Source organism: Lipotes vexillifer, unplaced genomic scaffold (assembly GCF_000442215.2).
Source record: "Lipotes vexillifer unplaced genomic scaffold, Lipotes_vexillifer_v1.1 scaffold12, whole genome shotgun sequence".
NCBI classification, from domain to species: Eukaryota; Metazoa; Chordata; class Mammalia; order Artiodactyla; family Lipotidae; genus Lipotes; species Lipotes vexillifer.
In genome coordinates this window covers 1,625,605-1,645,054 of record NW_006796716.1, presented here as the reverse complement: position 1 = coordinate 1,645,054, position 19,450 = coordinate 1,625,605, and the positions used below count along the sequence as shown (strand labels likewise).

The following is a 19,450-nucleotide window of genomic DNA, read 5'->3' as shown; positions in this document are numbered from 1 at the left end:
GAGCCCTGGTCTGGGAGGATCCCACATGCCGCGGAGCAACTGGGCCCATGAGCCACAACTACTGAGCCTGCGCGTCTGGAGCCTCTGCTCCGCAACAGGAGAGGCCACAACAGTGAGAGGCCCGCGTACCGCAAAAAAAAAAAAGGGTAGACTTAGACACTTCCTCAAAGAAGATCATGGATGTCAAATGAGCCACATGAAAAAGTACTTGACATCATTAGTTATTGGGAAATGCAAATTAAAGCCATAATGAGATACTACTATACATCTATTAGAATGGCTTAAAAAAGACCAACTGAGCATTCCAAGTGCTGACCAGAAGGGGGATCGTCTGGAATGCTCACATATTGCTGATACAAAGGCAAAATTCTATAGCCACTTTGGAAAAGTTTGGAAGGTTCCTATAAAGTTAACCCTTCGATTACCATTCAACCAAGGAATCTCACTCCTGGGAAGTTACCCAAGAGAAATGAAAACTGGGGTTCATGTTCACACCAGTTCACGTACACAAATGTTTATAGTGGTTCTATTCACTGTCACCAAAATCTGGAAACTCAAATGTCCTTCAACTGGTGAACAACAGTGGGATGTCCACACAAGGGAACACGACTCAGCAATGAAAAGGAAGGACCCACCGACATAGGCAACAATGTGAACAAATCCAAAATGCATTAAGTGAAGTGAGAGAAGCCAGACATAAAAGGTTATGTTCTGCTTGATTCCACTTGTATGGCATTCTGGAAAATTCTGTCCCCCAAATAGAAAAGAGATCAGTGGTTTCCAGGTGCTAGGGGGACAAGCTGACTACAAAGTGGCCCATACATTTGGGGAGATTACAGAGCTGTTCATACCTTGATTGTAGTGGTGTTTACAAGACTGAATGCTTTTGTCAACAGAATGCACCCAAGAGGCTGAATTTTACTCTATTTAAATTACACCTCAATTAATCTCACTTAAAGAACAAACAAATAAATACCTCTTTCATAAAGAGAGTCATTCCAAGGAACACTAGGTCACTGCCTGGCAGGACTGACTTAAACAAACCCCCAGCCCCCCGGATGACCAGCCATTGACTGAGCATCTTCCAGGCACCTGGCCTGTGAGTAAAACAAAACCTCAGCGTGGCCCACATTCTTGACGAGAGAAGGATTGCTCTACTCTCACTAACCTTAATAAACTCCAGTTTCAAGTATTCTGCCATTTGGAAGGTTTTACACACTCGAAAAATGTTGCCAATGATGTCTTCTGGGGAATAGCCAAGATGCCACAGGTGAGCGAGGATCTAGACAAAAGAAAACACACGGAGACCGTGTAACTCTGTGAACAAGGATACGGGGGGAAGTGAGGTCAAACCCACACCAGTCTCAGGCCCGTCACACAGCTGGGAGCAGACAGGCCATCTGAGACAGCACGAGTGCTTCTAAGAATCGGCCCAACGCAGCAGCCCTGCTGGTGGGCCGCACCCTTTAGGTCACGTGGGGTGATCGATCTTCCCAGCAGGCAGAGAGATAGTATCGCAAATGTTTTAAACCATACTGCAAGACGGTCTACCACCATACCCTGTAACGTCTTTATCCAAGGCTCTTAAAAAGCCTTTTTAATCGTCCCAGTAAGCACCCCAGAGTGTCTGCTATGCTCTCTGAGCTGCCACTCTTATTAATGAACACCCCCGACACGATTAGGCCTGAACAAATCCTGACCAGGGCAGAGATGACCGCAGTGGTCTCAGCCTCCTGCCTTCTCAACCCCAGGCTCCAGTTCCAACGCGCAACCCACCCCAACTGCAGGGCCTGGAGTCCTTGGCTCCCTGGGGCAAACGCAGGGGGTGGGGTTAGCCCCGTGTCCATAAATCTGACGGCGTCCTTCAGGCCACGTGCCTGGGTCTCCCTGCCTTGCACGCCAGTTTCACGAGAGGTCGAGCTCTGCCCTAAACCCACTCAGCTTGTAGCTTAGTTTGGTGGCAGCATGGGGAGGGAAACCGGCTGCAATCAGAGAAATGGCCTCAGATCACATCAGTGCCCCCCATGTGGACCTGAGGGTCACCTACACCCCAACGATGCCCACTGGAATCTGCTCATAGGACCAGGCTCTGGGTCCCAGGATGCCCATTCCCAGGCTCTTCAGGAAGATAGAGGGGGACAGCTCCCCTCCACAAAGAGAAAGATGGCTTTTCTCTACAAAGCAAGGAATTGGGCTGTTCTTTCCTCATGTCCTAGGAGGACAAATTCCTCTTGCAGAGAATATAATTCGAGTAGAAAGGCATGACTTTGAATTCCAGGTCTATTACTTTCAAGCAGTGTGATTTAGAGCAACGAGTTTAGCCTCTGAGCCAGTTTTCTCACCTGTAGAGGGTACGCAACTCCCAGCATCAGTTAAGAATGAGGTGGAGCAAAGTCCCCAGCACAGGGAGCGCCCTCTCTGCCCGGCTCAAGAAGCGAGAGGTTCCCCTCGAATCAGGAAAGGGGGAGGAAACCCACCTTGTAGGCCTCATCGATACTGGCGCTCACACAGTGCTGGATCATCTCCTTCACCAGCAAGGGGTGGGGCTCGTCACAGACCTGACCAAACAGAAAAGAGAGGCCGGTCTGGGGCTGAGGGGGGCCATCCGAGGAGGAGGCCTGGCAGACCCACGTCTGGGCAGCCTAGGTACCCACCGTCTTCACTTGCTGTTTACATTGAATTCTCCAGCAAACAGAACCAGGTTTGGGAATGCCTCTCTCACCACCAGAGTCGTCACCAAATAGAGTTCGGTGCCGACCTAGTGCGGTGAGGGAAAACCTCTGACATCATCATTACAGATTTCTCACACAAGATGAATTCACAAGAGCCAATAAGGAATGTACACTCAAGGGGCAGCTTCAAAGCCACAAGTCACCTGTCTTACATCACTGGGAAGATGACCTGCCCAGTGGACTCTCTGACCCACTTAAGAACCGGGAGGTCTTTGGGGCCAATCTCCCACCTGGAATAGGAACAGACTTGCCCTGGACACGGCCCCCAGCCTCAGCGTGATCTCGGGCCTGTTTCCTCAGCCCCAAAATGATGAGAACATCTGCGTGCAGGGATGTATGAGGACCAAACAGGACACACGTGGAAGACCCGGGCCTGCCGCAGCAGCGGACCACGTCCACCACCCACACCATGCCACAGCCAAGCCCCTCCTGCTCTCCGCGGGGGCGAGTCTATGCCCCTCCTCCCAACACCGCCCACCCGCCCTCCTCTGCTGGCCCCGGCAGGTACGCGATACTCTGTCGACTGTGATGCCCACGCCAGCTTTTACCTTGAACACATTCTCACTGTTGATGAAGCCGAATCCCGAGAAGGTGGACTGCAAGTTGTTCAATGCCTGCCGAGGAACAGAAACAAGGCCAGGGTGATTTTCAGTCTCTGCCCGCCCCATCTCCTCTCTTGGGATCCGAGCTTACCCCCCCTACTTGCAGGCCTGCTCCCCACTGGCCCGAGGCCCCACCAGTGTATCGGGTCAACGTTCCCCAGTCTGGCTACGCTCATCCCCAGGCAGCAGTCGCCCCCCTCTCCCCCCAAACGAGGGGTGCAGCAAGCCCGGGAGGCCGGCGCCCAAGCGGTGGCGCACGCACCTGCCTCATGTCACCCTGGGCGGTGAAGAGGATGGCTTCCAGGCCATCGTCCGTGTACTGCACCCTCTCCTTCTCGATGACGCTCAGCAGCCTGGCAAGAATCTGGGCGTCGGTCAGCTTGGTGTAGCGGAGGACTGCGCACCGGGACTGAATGGGCTCTGCACGAGACAGGAGAGTCAGGCTCCCCAGCAAAGCACGGCGTGACCCCATCGGTCCTTCAGTTACTCGGAAGCAGCCGCAAGAGCCACGTGGCCCGGCCATGCTGGCACCACAACCCCTGCCCAGCAGTGCTCAAGAGGGACTTGGCAAACAGGGCTCAATTTCAAAATATCAACCAATAGTGGCCTCAGCTAGGACTGCCCAGGCTGACCTTGGCTGGCCAGGGCTTCCAGAAGGGGAAAAGATCCTCCAGGATAGAGACAGCCACGTGCCAGAGCCCACAGGAGAGTCAGTGCGCGCCCAGGTGGACTCCTGAACCACCGTGTATGAGGTACGTCTGGGCCCTTCCGGGCAGGTCACGACCCAGCCAGTCTGGGGTGAGAACGGGGCACCTGCGTGGCTTCATCAGGAGATTCTGATGCACATGAGAACCACCAGATGCATGAATGCCGGATTCTGGATGCTATCCCTGACCTTCAGTTCAGACCATGACAACAGCATCTCCATGATCTCCACGCCCCGAGTGGGTCTCCGATCCATCCTGCTCTGCTGCCCCAGTGGCCTTCCTCAAAATGTGTTGATCCGTCACCCCTGCCTGCCCAGGCAAACCCTTCAACTGCCCACCAAGGTCACAGTACAGACCACCTCTGACCCTCCTACATAAAATCTTCCGCAAACCTCACCCGTCTCTCCTCTCCTAAGCCCGCGTGCCTCCCGTGGAAAAATCGACGTGTGCTCTCCTGGCAGCTCTTCCCACCAAGGATGTCCCTTCCCAGCTTCTTCCCACTTAAATCACAACCGTCATTGAAAAAGCTCCTCCCCCACCCTCCTCCTCGTGGAGCCGGCCCAGACCACCCCAGACTGAAGTGACCGCCCCTCTTTTGCTCTCACATACACTTTCAAGGAACATGTTCCTATTAGTTTATTTGCATTAAAGAAACCAGTTACCTCCCCCAGGGATGCAGTGGACGAATACCACGACCAGGCCCTGGCCCCTCAGAGCTTAGGTTTGCCGGGATAGAGGAGTGAGCACCAACAGGGACGTTCCCATACCCTGGGACAGGGCCATGGAAGAGGTTTGTAGGAACGGCTCCAGGAGCCCAGCCAGAGAGCGATCAGCTCAGTGGAGGTGAGTTCTGAGCTTGGCCTTTAGGGACGAGCTTTCCAGGCCGGAAAGGCAAAAGGAACGGCACATTCAAAGGCAAGAGTGATGAAAGGGCACAGGGGCTTTGGGGAACCGTGAGGCACTGTGCAGCTGCATCACACAGGGTAGAAAGAGATGAGGCTGCGGGTAATGGGCTCCTGTGTGCTAGGATGGGGGCGGGCGTGGCTGTGTGGGCAATGAGGGACCACTGAAGGGTTCAGTGGGGGAGTGGCAGGGTCAGACCTGTACCGAGAAGACCCCGGCAGCCAGCTGGTGACTCAGGTGCAGAGAAGCTGCAGGGACACTGTGCCAGTGAAGGGGAGAAACTGAGGCCAGACCTAGAGTGAGGGAAGGAGGGGTAGGGGCTCAAGACACTGGGGAGGTGGGATGACCTTGGATCTGATTCTGGTGAGGGGCTGGCTGCGGTGGTGAGCAGAAAAGGGAGGATCTGAGATGGCTCAGGGCTTGCTGGCTTTGGGACGCACCCCCCGCCTTGTGTGAGCCCCTGATGGGCAGGGACAGAGCCTCATACAGGTCTGTAGCCTCCACTGTGCCTTGGGTAGAGGAGATGCTGTGCACATAAAATACTGTGCTCAACATCTGTCCAACGGATGAGACGTTTCAAAGAACAGCTTTCCTAAGAGTTCATTTCAATTTATCTGAAATCAGGAAGATTCATGACAGAACCTTATTTACATATCTGGCTTAACAGCACAGACAAGAGAAGAAGCAATTCAAAACGGGAGTTCTTGGGACTTCCCTGGTGGTCCAGTGGTTAGGACTCCGCACTTCCAATGCGGGGGGCATGGGTTCGATCCCTAGTCGGGGAACTAGGATCCCACGTGCCACGCGGCGCTGCCAAAAAATAAAAAAATAAACAAAACGAAACCAAAAAACCAAAATGGAATTCTTATCTAAAAGCAATTAATATGCAAACTACACTAGAAGTTTCCTTTCATAGATTTTTCTCTTTGGAGAAGCACCAAAAGCTGCGAATTCAGATACACATCAGAATAAAGCAGCCATAGCCTTCCTCCAAGAAAGCAGAGCTCTCCCTTAACTCGTATAACTCCAGGAGCTAAGGTGAGGCTGTTACTGACAGTTTCAAAAATCAGCTCTGCAGTGATTTGATCATGAACCATTTCCTCTAAAGCTAAGCAATGCATTTCTTTAGAGATTTGGTTTACATGGTTCTTATATCCCTTTAGAAATTAAAAAATAATCAGAATGCTACTGATATATACCAGAAAAATTAATTTCATGCAAAGGGAGGGCCAGACCTTTCTCCACCAATAACTGCAGTTTCAAATCACGAAACAGACTCATCCACGCATAGCCCTATGCAAAATGCACTGGGGGGATGGCTTCACAGGCAAATTCTATCAAACATTTAGAGAAGAGCTAACACTCATCCTTCTCAAACATTTCCAAAATACAGCAGAGGGAGGAACACTCCCAAAATCATTCTATGAGGCCACCATTACCCTGATACCAAAACCAGACAAAGATGTCACAAAAAAAGAAAACTACGGGCCAATATCACTGATGACCATAGATGCAAAAATCCTCAACAAAATACTAGCAAACAGGGCTCCCCTGGTGGCGCAGTGGTTGAGAATCTGCCTGCCAGTGCAGGGGACACGGGTTTGAGCCCTGGTCTGGGAAGATCCCACATGCCGCGTAGCAACTGGGCCCATGAGCCACAATTACTGAGCCTGCACGTCTGGAGCCTGTGCTCCACAACAAGAGAGGCCGCAATAGTGAGAGGCCCGCGCACCACGATGAAGAGTGGCCCCCGCTTGCCACAACTAGAGAGAGCCCTCGCACAGAAACGAGGACCCAACACAGCCAATAAATAAATAAATAAATTTTAAAATTCACAACATATGTAAATATTTTAAAAAAAAAATACAAGCAAACAGAATCCAACAGCACATTAAAAGGATGCTACACCATGATCAAGTGGGGTTTATCCCAGGAATGCAAGGATTCTTTGTTACTATAATCCTAGTGTTGGGAGTAGCATTGACATATATACACTACCAAATGTAAAATCGATAGCTAGTGGGAAGCAGCCGCATAGCACAGGGAGATCAGCCCGGTGCTTTGTGACCACCTAGACCGGTGGGATAGGGAGGGTAGGAGGGAGACGCAAGAGAGAGGAGGTATGGGGATATATGTATATGTATAGCTGATTCACTTTGTTATACAGCAGAAACTAACACAACATTGTAAAGCAATTATATACTCCAATAAAGATGTTTTTAAAAAAAAAGATGGCACAGCTACCTTGTTTGATACCACTCAGTTGTTAGTTAGGGGAGCAGGGATTTGATTTGAAATCTGTTTGCTTACAAAGTTCATGTTTCCAGTTAAGCTGCTGATCTGGAAAGTTGAACATTATTTGGTAAAATCTGGACTCTGTAGTTTCCCTACTCTTGCCATTACCTGTAGATAGAATTTTGACTTCTAGGATATTGCTCATTTCACTTTTACAGTAAAATTTATTAAAAAATTTAAATTAAAACAAAAAAAATGCGGGCTTCCCTGGTGGCGCAGTGCTTGAGAGTCCGCCTGCCGATGCAGGAGACGCGGGTTCGTGCCCCGTTTCGGGAAGATCCCACATGCCGCGGAGCGGCTGGGCCCGTGAGCCATGGCCACTGAGCCTGCGCGTCCGGAGCCTGTGCTCCGCAAATGGGAGAGGCCACAACAGTGAGAGGCCCGCATAACGCAAGGAAAAAAAAAAAAAAAAAAAAAAATGCACTGGGGGGTGGGGGCAGTTCCTTAAGTATAACACAGCTCCTGCCCTCCCAGACCTGTCCTACCACTGGTAAGGAGACAAGCAACATACACGGCCATAAATCAAGACCTTTTAGCACAGTTTCCTCCACTGCACCATGGGTGTCTTGAAGGTAGAGAACGTTTCTTGTTAAACTCTGTCTGCGCTGCACTAGCCCGGTGCCTGACACCTACTAGGAACAGAGTAGATGTTTGTGGAATAGATTCATGACCTGGGGAAGGTCAAGGGCCATGAGCCCACTGGGGCTGGAGACAATGACTTTGGGGGGTATCATGGTTGGTACCATGCTTGTCTGGGTGGAGGAGCCGGACGGCTGAGCTTACACAGGCTGGGGGTTAGCGGGGCGGATGTGAGGCAAGGACAGAGGGACAAGAGAGCTGTGAGAAATAGTCAGAGAGAGAGTGAAAAAAGCTGGGCTGTGCTCACAGTCTGTATCAGAAAGGGAAGGATGTAAAACCAGCAGGAAGTTGAGACACTGAGGCGGGAGGGCTCAAAGCAGTGAGGAAGAAGACAGACTGCTGGGAGGGAGGGACGGAGGGAGGGAGGGGGCTGGAAGGACCAACGCCAGGTCAGGAAGATGAGTGTGTGAGGTTTCACAGGGGAGGCAACTCCTGGTAACGACAAAACCCAGCGTGCAGACACACTGTATGCCAAGTGCTCCGGACACGCAGAAGGCGCAAGAGCACATCTGCACGGGGGCCACGACCATGACACGGCACACAGGATACCGAAACATCACACATGCCTGTGATGCAAGAGTCAGACAGACCTGGGGTTCCAATCCCAGCTCTTCGGCTTGCTATGAGACTTTGGGCAAACTATTCAACCTCTCTGAGCTCCATGTTTTTTTCATCTCTAAGGTGGAGCTAATAATACCTCCTCATAGAATTATATAAGATTAAATGAGAAAGCGGATTATACAGTGCTCAGCCCACGGCAGGTGATCAAAAAGCCCCTTCTCTTCTGCTGCTAAAGAGCCAACGTGAATGGCACGTGGACCCCGAGCCATGCAGAGCTGACCCTCACCTATGATTTTATCCGAAGCATTACAAGCAAGAGCGAAGCGGGTCGTTTTGGAGTAGATTTCCATGGTTCTCCTCAAGGCTTGCTGGGCTCCATCAGTCATGCTGAGAAGAAAAACACAAGGGGCGGTTTGCAGCTGGGACCCAAGGTCCACGGGACACAAATCCCCTCCTACGGACCCTGGGAAGCCTACACTCCTGATTGGGCATGCTCAGTCTCTCTCCGGGACCCCGTGTGGGTCTCACGCAGACAGGCTGCACACGGACAGAGCAGAGGCCCTGCAGGCAGGCTGCCTGGGCTCACCTCAAAGCTCCTTCATCCACTCCTGTGGGACCTTTAGGCAAATTATCTGAGCCTCAATGTCATCGCCTATAAGGAGATAATGCTACTGCCCACCTCAGAGGTTATGACAATTAAATAAAACAATAACATGTAAAGTGTGTAGCAGAGCACCTAGCATAATGCAAATGCTTACAGATACGTGCTGGATAAATGTTAGCGGCTATTACTGCTGTAAATAATGTTACAATAAAATGGTTAAGGTGTATCCCCACTATGGAACAGAATGGAACAGAATACAGAAATTAAAACCTATGTTCACAAAAAGATTACAATAACATGGAACTCTGCTTTTCACATTAAAAGGCAAAATCAGTATACAAAAATTATAATTATCATCTCAACTATGTAAAAATGCACAGTGTAGAAAAACAGGAGATAAAATAAAGCAAGAAATCACCCATATCTTTAAAAATTTCTTCAAAGAACATGAATTACTATTATCTTTCTAAATGGCACTTAACATTTTTTCATTTATACTGATAATGATTGCACAATGTTGTGAATGTACTAAATGCTGCTGAATGGTACACTTTGAAATGGTTGAAATGGTAAATTTTCTGTTAGATATATTTCACCACAATTTAAAAAAATCATTTAAATTATGCATGTAAGTGATGCTGGAACAAACACATTAACTGTCTTAGACAAATGTTTGTAAATTACTTAATTAAGATCAGGTTTAGGGCTCAGGCCTCTAATCAGATCTCTTTTGAAGATGTGATAAGCAAATCCATCACAGAAGTGCAAAGGTGAGAGCTTTTCCTCCTGATTTAATACAGCCAGATAAAAGACTTAGAGATCAAGGTAGAAAATTCTTGGCAAAGCACTCTACCTGTCTGCTTCATCCAGGATGATGATCTTGTGTCGCCCTTTGGGAAGGGTGACTTTCTGTTGGGCAAACATTTTGATTTTGTTCCTCACAACGTCAATGCCCCTGAAACAATGAGCCACAATATTATTGTCACCTTCTGAGACCAATTCACTCACCTTCACGGGGACTTTTAACCCTCAGGACACCATCATGGACCCAACTTGAGTTTTTAAGTTTCTTTTTGGGGCAATCTAAATATTTATAAGGATTGTCATTCATTACTTTTATTCCTTCTTGGAGGTCTTCAGAAGAACAAAGGAAAAAATTTACTTACTTTTTAAAAACAGAATGAAACTCATTTTATCTTGCAATTATCATACGGGTCCATTGGACTCTTTATAATCTAAGATACATTTTGGGGGTCTCAGTAATCTTACGCTTCCTATATCTTAAAATGTTTGCTATTTCATCATCCTAGTACTTATTTCATCATTACTCATCAATTATTCCCAGCTATGCTAAAAAAGACTAAAATAATAAAATGAAAGAATGATAGAAATGCTTAGAAGATCGATGCAATGTTCGGAAAAACTGTTCCTACTGCCTCATCCTTCGGTTTTTTATTGTTTCGTGAGGTACTACATTATCTTTCTGGAAGATACAAAAGTAGTTCAGATACACCACCTGAAAGCTTTCATTGACCACAGCCAAAAATTCAAAATTTTTCATTTTCTACCCATAATGTCACAGAGAAAAGAAATGACAGCGGAAGATGTTTCATCATTATAAGACAAGTCAGAAAATGAAGCAGAGAGACAGCAGGATTCTAGACTCTGATGATGATGATGGTGAAACAGATCACATAAACAAAATTTCAGACTATGAGTCTTCAGATGCCAAAATCCTCCATGAATTTTCTCAAACTTAAGAATCAAGGCGTGAACATCTTTCTAAGGACAAAAACTAAACATATTTTCACCCAGTTAGTCACTCAACAGGAAGGACTTAGCTCCCCAATGTCTTGTGACAAGAACTTGGACCATCCTGTTTTGCTAAAAGAACATGTGACAGGACTTCCCTGGTGGCGCAATGGTTAAGAATCTGCCTGCCAATGCAGGGGACACGGGTTCGAGCTCTGGTCTGGGAAGATCCCACATGTCGTGGAGCAACTAAGCCCTCAAGCCACAACTACTGAGCCTGCGTGCCACAACTACTGAAGCCCGTGAACCTAGAGCCCGTGCTCCATAAGAGAAGCCACTGCAATGAGAAGCCACTGCAATGAGAAGCCCGAGTGCCACAATGAAGAGTAGCCCCCGCTCACCGCAACTAGAGAAAGCCTGAGAGCAGCAACGAAGACCCAACACAGCCAATAAATAAATAACTGTAATAAAAAAAAAAAAAGAACATGTGACAGTATTCATTCGTCTTTGATATTCGAACACCCACATTTACAGGGTACAGTTTGTAAGTGATCAAAAGCTGAAGGCAGGTGTGTATAATAAGGTTCCTGGAAGGAAATAGATGATAAGGGAACCAAAAAAAGCCACTGTATGGATCCCTCTAATAAATCTAAAATTGAAAATATTTGCAGTTATGGGCCATTCTCTCTTCAACAAAGTTAAGAGCCACCGAAATTTTCTGCTGGTATCTGCTATCTGGAATCGGCATTTACAAAACGGCTCGACTGCAGGCGTGTTCATGGCAGCCGATGAGCTGTTAGCTGCATTCACACCACAGAGCCCGTTTCAGGTCTGTATACATCATCAAAACCAGGAAAACGTTACAAAGTAGAGAACCATGTCCTCAGGGAATAACCAAAGGCAGACTGTGCAGACATTTTATTCAACAGGTCCTCATTTTATAACCTCTACTGTCCCATGTCTAAAAAGTAAACTGGGGGAGTTCCCTGGAAGTCCAGTGGTTTGGACTCGGCTCTCTCACTGCCATGGGCGGGGGTTCAATCCCTGGTCGGGGAACTAAGATCCCACAAGCCACACTGTGCAGCCGAAAATAAATTAATTAATTAATAAAAACAAAAAGGTTAAGATGGTATATTTAATGTTAAAAAATAAAAGTAGTAGGGACTTCCCTCGTGGTGCAGTGGTTAAGAATCCGCCTGCCAATGCAGGGGACACAGGTTCGATCCCTGGTCCGGGAAGATCCCACGTGCCGCAGAGCAACTAAGCCCGTGTGCCACAACTACGGAGCCTGCGCTCTAGAGTCCATGCTCTGCAACAAGAGAAGCCACCGCAGTGAGAAGCCCGTGCACCTCAACGAAGAGTAGCCTCCGCTCGATGTGACTAGAGAAAGCTAGCGTGTAGCAATGAAGATCCAACGCAGCCAAAAATAAATTAAAAAAAAAAAGTAAACCAGCAGCCCACCTCCATTAGGATGGTTACTAACAACAACAGAAAATAACAAGGATTTGAGGATGGGAAGAAAAGGGAGCCCTTGTGTGCTGTCGATGGGAATGTAAAATGGTGCAGCCACTATGGAAAACAGTACGGCGGTCCCTCAAAAATTGAAACATAGAATTACCAAATAATCCAGTGATTCCATTTCTGAGTCTATATCTGAAAGAATTGAAAGCGGGGTCTCAAAGAGATATTTGTGCACCCCTGCTCATAGCAGTATTATTCACAGTTCATAATATTCAAAAGATAAAAGCAACGCAAGTGTCCATTGTCAGCTGAATGGATAAACAAAACATGGTGGTATATACCACTCAGCCTGAAAAAGGAGGGACATTCTGACACGTGCTAGATGGAGGAACCTAAAATATGCGTGAAATAAGCCAGTCACAAAAGCACAAATGCTGTATGATTCTACTTGTGTGTGGTTCCTAGAATAGTCAATTCATAGAGACAGAAAGTCACATGGTGGGTGCCAAGGGCTGGGGGAGGGGAATGGGGAGTTGTTGTTTAATGGGTGCAGAGTTTCTGTTCGGGAAGAAGAAAACAGTTCTGGAGATCTGTTGCACAATAATGTGAATGTACCCAACGCCACTGAACTGTACACTTAAAGATGGTTAAGATGGTAAATTTTTTTTTAATAAATTTATTTATTTAATTTATTTATTTTGGGCTGTGTTGGGTCTTCATCACTGCGCACGGGCTTTCTCTAGTTGCAACGAACGGGGGCTACTCTTCGTTGCAGCAGGCAGGCTTCTCATTGCGGTGGCTTCTCTTGTTGCAGAGCACAGGCTCTAGGCACGTGGGCTTCAGTGGTTGTGGCATGTGGGCTCAGTAGTTGTGGCTCGTGGGCTCCAGAGCGCAGACTCAGTAGTTGTGGCGCGCGGGCTTAGTCGCTCCGCGGCATGTGGGATCTTCCTGGACCAGGGCTTGAACCCGTGTCCCCTGCATCGGCAGGCGGATTCTTAGCCACTGCGCCACCAGGGAAGTCCCAAGATGGTAAATTTTATGCGATGTGTATTTCAGCACAATTAAAAGTAATTTTTTTAATCTCCATTAAAAAACAAAAAAACTAAACCAATAAGTCAAGTGCTTATGATGCCACATCAACAAGCCAGCAATCCCCATTCTCTTTCATTGGAAAGATTAAAGGGAAACACAAAGCCAGCAAAACAAGCTCTATAAGTGCTACAGAGACCTGCAAAAAGGTTGTTTCTACGACAGCTCAAAATGTAAAACACTCGCCACCCTTCAGGCCTAACTCCCAGGTGTACCTGTCATTTGAGGCATTGAGCTCCAAAACGGCGTCCTTGAAGGCCGGGCCCAGCAGGGCTCGTGCCAAGCACAGGATGCTGGTAGTTTTGCCGGTCCCTGGGGGGCCCTGGGAATGAGACCTCCAGTAAGTGCTTCAAGCCAACAGAATGAACGTAACGAGAACTCCCGATTTACTGCTCACCGCTGTTTGCGCTCAGCCCCCGCCTAGAGCCCTCCCAACCCACAGCACACACCAAATCAATACAGCAACCAACCCGCAGGCCTGACCAGTGGGAGGTGGGAATGGTATGGGCTCTGGTGGTCATGGGCTTCTCTGTACATGAGAAGGCGCTTAAGAGGGGGCGAAAACCAGCCTCCAAGATGTCCGACAGGGCCAGGACCCAGTACTCACAGCAATGATGATATTGGGCACATTCCCTTCTCTTGAAAACACCTGAAGGAAGAAATGCTCGTTAAAACTGGTTCATCTGCAAACTTGAGGAGCCAGGTCTCCCCAACCACATAGGCCCGTGTAGCAAACATGGCTACAGACTGTTCCATGTGGATGCCCCGTGGAACACTCAGGTCAACACATTCAAAACTGAATTCAACACTTTCCCCTATAAACCTGAGGTCCCCCCATGTTTCCCCTTCCATGGACTGTCAACGGCACCAACCCTCCCGCCCCCACCAGGAACCTGGAGGTCACCGTCATCCTTGATTGGCCCTTCTCCCTCACCCCATGCAGCCCCTCAATGACAAAGGCTGGGCCCCTCTTTCTCCTTTATCTGAAGACCACTTCCTTCTCTTCAGCCCACTGCCACTTTCTTAGCCCATGACCTCTTTTTAAAAAATTATTTTTTTTTTTTACATTTTTATTGGAGTATAGTTGATTTACAATGTTGTGTTAGTTTCAGGTGTACAGCAAAGTGATTCAGTTATACATATATATCTATCCCTCTTTTTTAGATTCTTCCTAGCCCATTACCTCTTGCCTCTGCATTGCTTTCAACAGGCCATTGGCTGGTCTCCTTGCCTCTAATCTTGCCCCACTCCAATCCATTTCCCATATGGTAACATAACCAATTTTCTAAAATACACATCTCTGAAAACACTCTTACCTGACTGGAACTCTTGGATGACTCAAACGCTTAAACCTGGCTGGCGAGGCCCTGCCCCCCTCTCCAGCTCACCCCTCTCACCCAGCAGCATCGGCATCTCCTGGGAGCTTGTCAGAAATGCAGACTCTCTGACCCCACTCCAGAGCTGCCAGATGAGAACCTGCGTTTTGACAGCATCCCCAGGCGATTCGTATGCCATCCATGTCGGGAAAGCACTATTCTGTATTCCACTCAGATGGCATTCCCCACCCCCCACCATAGAATAAACCATGCTCTCTCTCACCTCCAGGCCTTTGCACGTGCTGTTCCTGCTGCCTCCCCTCTCTCCACCCCCGACCCCCCAAGTCTGGCTGACTCCCACTCACTTAGCTTTGGTGTCACTTCTTCCATTTGGGATTAGGACTCTGTAAGCAGGTTAACTCTTCCCTGAACTAACCCACATGCCCCCACAGCCCCTGTACATCCCCTGGCAGAGCGCTTATCACATGGCCTGCCGACTTTAATGCTGCCCCGGTTCAACTGTAAATCCCACGCAGAACTGGGCTCAGGTCTAGTCTGTTCACCATTATATCAACAGTTCCTAAAACCGCACCGTAACTAGCCCAGAGAAGATATTCAAATATTTGCCAAATGAATAAGTCTGTAAAATAAATAAATACTTTGGTGGCTATTGAAGTCTAAGCCCCAGTTACTACAGAGACCGCCTCTGTCACGTCTCAAATAGCTGGGCTTCTAGATTCTGCCTAAAGACCTCTAGGGCTGGGAATTCAAAGTTTCCTCTACTGATGAATGTTTCTGCTTTTGCTCCAGGTTTGTGTCATCCTGAAGTCGGTTGCCTTGTCACTTAGTCGCTTTAGGCAGGGCTTAGCAATTATGATGGAGAGGAAGGTGGGGGGAGTGGGGCTAGTTCACCCTGAGACCCGTTTTTATAAGCTCCCTAGCTAAGAACGGCTTTCACATTTTTAAAGGGTTGTTTAAAAAATAAACAAAGGGACTTCCCCTGGGGGTCCAGTGGTTAAGACTGCGCTTCCACTGCATGGGGCGTGGGTTCAATCCCTGGTCTGGGAACTAAGCTCCCACGAGCTGCACACGTGGCACGGCCCAAAAAAAAAATAGAGAATATTTGACGAAGACGTTATATGGTTTGCAAAGCCTAAAATATCTATTCATCGGCTTTCACAGACAAAGTTTGCCACCTCTGCTCTTGAAGAATACAAAACAAGTCTGATAAGCCCTCTCCATTGAGCCAGTCCTTCAAACATCTGAAGTTACCCACCCTGTCTTCTAGATTCCTCTCCAAACTGAATGTCTCCCATTCCCTTAATTCTTCTGGATCTGTGGCCAGCCCCCAGCTCACTACCTTGGCTGTCTTCCTCCAAATGCCTTGAGCTTATCAAAGTCACAGTAATGAGATGTAACATCTTCTTTTAAAAACTCACCTCCAGCCTGCTCACTGTGTCTTCATTCCCGACAATTTCATTCAGCTTTACTGGTCTATATTTTTCAACCCTGTTTTTAAGAAAATGCATAAAGATGTTGACACGGGTATTTTCACGCTAGCCAAAAGAAAGCACTAAAGGGCAATTCTGGGAGCTTTGTCAGAAGATGATATACATTCAATAAAAATACATCAAATGGTTGCAGGTTTTAAATTTAAAGAGATGCCCGAGTGCCATTTGAAAAGTCAAGCGCATGAGAATTGTGCACCAAAGACTTCAAACCCGCCACAGCAGAGAAACACCTGCTGGTGCTGGAGAAGGGCCAGAGCAGGCCATCTGGAGAAATGTGACACTGTGTGGCCACAAAGTCTGCCCATCACAACAGCGGTCCAGCGCACGCAGCACTGACATCATTTGCTCTGACAGACATGGATGCAACTGGGCCCCTTCTCATCCTTTAACTGCCAGTGTCTGCAGACTTGTGCCAGGTGCCCAGCACGGCTGACTAGACAGAAACCGCAGGCCTATCCTGTGATCCTATTAGGCTGTGTGGACTGGACAGCCTAGTGGCCTTTGCAGATCAATACTTTTTCTACTAAGCAAGCTATGCTACGAGAGAAAGTGACTTTCTCTGGCTCTGAGAATAGAAGTGGAGGTAGATTTGCAATGATTTCACCAGCAGGACTTCCTCTGCCTTTATTATACTCCCTGATTTACTCTTAGCTTGTACTCCCTCCAGGTACTGGTTTTGCACCAGAAGGAGCTGCATGCAAAGCTTTTTTGCCACATACTGCAGAAAACAAAGAGACAGCTCTCTTCCAAGGTCCGCAGATGGAGCATGCTTGTTCCCCCCCATTTATTCTTCATACTCAGCCCCCTCCAGGTGCCAAGCGGTGTGTAAGGAGTTACCACACTCAATGGGAAGAAGGTAGAAGGTGCAGACATGAGCAAAACATAGTTCTTGCTCTCAAGGGCTTTCCCACTAGAGGGGAGATACAGCTTGGCAAATCCCACTACAATGCTAAACTGCTTATGAAAACCACGGGCTGTGGAAGCCCAGAGGAGGGAGGAATCACCACCTGGGAATGTTTGGAGCTGAAATCTCAGCTAGATTTTGTTCTGTTTTAATAAATTTATTTTATTTATTTATTTTTGGCTGCATTGGGTCTTCGTTGCTGCACGCGGGCTTTCTCCAGTTGCGGTGAGCTGGGGCTACTCTTCGTTGTGGTCCATGGGCTTCTCATCGCGGTGGCTTCTCTTGTTGCAGAGCGCGGGCTCTAGGCGCCAGGACTTCAGTAGTTGTGGCACGCTGCCTCAGTGGTTGTGGCTCGCAAGCCCTAGAGCACAGGCTCGGTAGTCGTGGCGCACGGGATTAGTTGCTCAGCGGCATGTGGGTTCTTCCTGGACCAGGGCTCGAACCCGTGTCCCCCGTATTGGTAGGCAGATTCTTAACCACTGAGCCACCAGGGAAGTCCCTCTCAGCTAGACTTTGAACAAGGCAAACATACTCCTCCTTCAGGACCTTCATAGCTGCTCCCTGACTGAAAGCTCTCTCTGCCTCCATGGCCACATGGCTTCTTCCCTGAATTCAGGTCTTTACTCAAATATCATCTCATCAGAGGCCTTCCCTGACCACCATAGCGATTTACTCCACAGAAGCTGTCACCATCAAATATATTAAACTTGTTCAGTTTTTACTTTGTCTTTCTCTATCAAATGTAAGCTCTGTGGGCTTCCCTGGTGGCGCAGTGCTTGAGAGTCCGCCTGCCGATGCAGGAGACGCGGGTTCGTGCCCCGTTTCGGGAAGATCCCACATGCCGCGGAGCGGCTGGGCCCGTGAGCCATGGCCACTGAGCCTGCGCGTCCGGAGCCTGTGCTCCGCAAATGGGAGAGGCCACAACAGTGAGAGGCCCGCATAACGCAAGAAAAAAAAAAAATGTAAGCTCTGTGACAACAGAATTTGTTTTGCACACTTAGATATCTTAAGCATCTAAAATAGGGTCGTGCGTGAAAATTATAATGCAAACCACATATGTAATCATAGACTTTCTCGTAGTCACATTTAAAAAGGTAAAAAGAAAATGGGTGAAGTTATTTTACTAATATAATTTAGAGAACCTAATATATTCAAAATATTATTTTCAACATATAATCAATATAAAAATTACTAATGAGTTTTTTTTAAACTAAGTCCTTGAAATACGGCGTGTATTGTACACTTACAAGCCCATCTCAATTCGGACTAGCATCAGACTCATGTGGCTAGTGGCGGGAGGACTGGATAGCGCAGCGTAGATATTCCAGTAAGCTATACTGCCCTTCATTTAGGTATCTGGTCTCGCCAAGAAGAGGGGTGGGCTGGAGGAATGGGAATACGCAGCGGACAGGGAGGAAACCATTCCCACGCCCAGTGGAGAGTTCCGAGAGGTGCGCACAGGGAGTGGAAACCGAGTGGAGAGCCTGCCCTACACCTGCGCCTGTTGGCAGGTGTCTTCCCAAGTCACCTTTCCTCCCAGCTGCCCAGGATGTTGCTATTTAAAGTGAGCAAAGCCACGGAAAACAGGCGGGTGCCTTCACACCATCCCGATTCCGAATCTGCGTCCGACACTTCCCGCCGAGCGACCATCAGAGTCGCGGCTGGCACAGCTCCTGGTGCACAGTGGGTGGTCGCAGCGGGCGGCTATTATCACAATTAGCATTGTTCTGACCAAGACCCCGTTTCCAGAGTTCAGTCTGGACACTCTCCACCCCAGGTGGGCTTAGCGACCCACATCCCTTGCCTTCTTCAAATAATAATCTACTGGACACCACCCCGGGGCCTCCTGCTCCGCTCAGGTGACCCCCAAATGAACTCCCGCCCCTGGTTACCCCGGGACACACGGCCCGCCACTCGCCCACCCACATGTCCAGAGAACCCATCGTTGATGGCCTGGATCCTCACCACGGCAGCTCGTACTGGCCGGCACTGCCGGGGGCCTTGCTGGGGGCCGGGTCAGGGTCCTGGGCCCCGCACTCGCCGCTGCCACCGCCACTCCCCTGCGCCTCCATTCTCCCGCCGCCTCTTCCCGCCTCCAGAGACCTCACCCCATGACGCCATCACGCAGGCACCGCCCCTTGCTTGCGAGGGACTCTGGGCGCGAGCGGAAGCCTTCTGTCCGCCCCTTTCTGCGCCTGCGCAGAGGGCACTGGCCTGGCGGGGGCGCTAGTTGCGATTGACGGCAGTTGCTATGGGAGACCTGGTGTCCGGTCTGGGTAGTGAGTGGAAGGCGAGACCGGACGGCATCGCCCTCCGAGAAGGCTGGTCGCTCCAAGAAGGGACGTTCGTTGGCTTTCGTCTTTGTGAGATTTGT

At 48.8% G+C, this 19,450-nt stretch overlaps 1 protein-coding gene and 1 non-coding gene across 4 annotated transcripts in view; one reads left to right on the top strand and one right to left on the bottom strand.

The window, feature by feature from the left end:
• The window catches only part of RFC2 (replication factor C subunit 2), a 20,165-nt gene extending 952 nt beyond the window's left edge, over positions 1-19,213 (bottom strand). Inside the window, exons 1-10 of one of the 3 annotated variants that reach the window (XM_007468768.1) lie at positions 19,042-19,213; positions 16,101-16,170; positions 13,953-13,994; positions 13,561-13,667; positions 9,897-9,998; positions 8,726-8,826; positions 3,597-3,754; positions 3,281-3,346; positions 2,478-2,558; positions 1,169-1,282 (exon numbers count right to left, since the gene is read on the bottom strand). In XM_007468768.1, coding sequence (XP_007468830.1) covers positions 1,169-1,282; positions 2,478-2,558; positions 3,281-3,346; positions 3,597-3,754; positions 8,726-8,826; positions 9,897-9,998; positions 13,561-13,667; positions 13,953-13,994; positions 16,101-16,170; positions 19,042-19,148 — 948 coding nt within the window. In that variant the 5' untranslated portion in view covers positions 19,149-19,213. The remainder of the gene's footprint in view (positions 1-1,168; positions 1,283-2,477; positions 2,559-3,280; positions 3,347-3,596; positions 3,755-8,725; positions 8,827-9,896; positions 9,999-13,560; positions 13,668-13,952; positions 13,995-16,100; positions 16,171-19,041) is intronic. The other 2 variants (XM_007468769.1, XM_007468770.1) reach the window with 2 other exon arrangements.
• Positions 5,657-5,729, top strand: TRNAG-UCC (transfer RNA glycine (anticodon UCC)). Its single transcript has one exon. It is a non-coding gene; the product is annotated as a tRNA-Gly (tRNA).
• Positions 19,214-19,450: the final 237 nt, after the last annotated feature.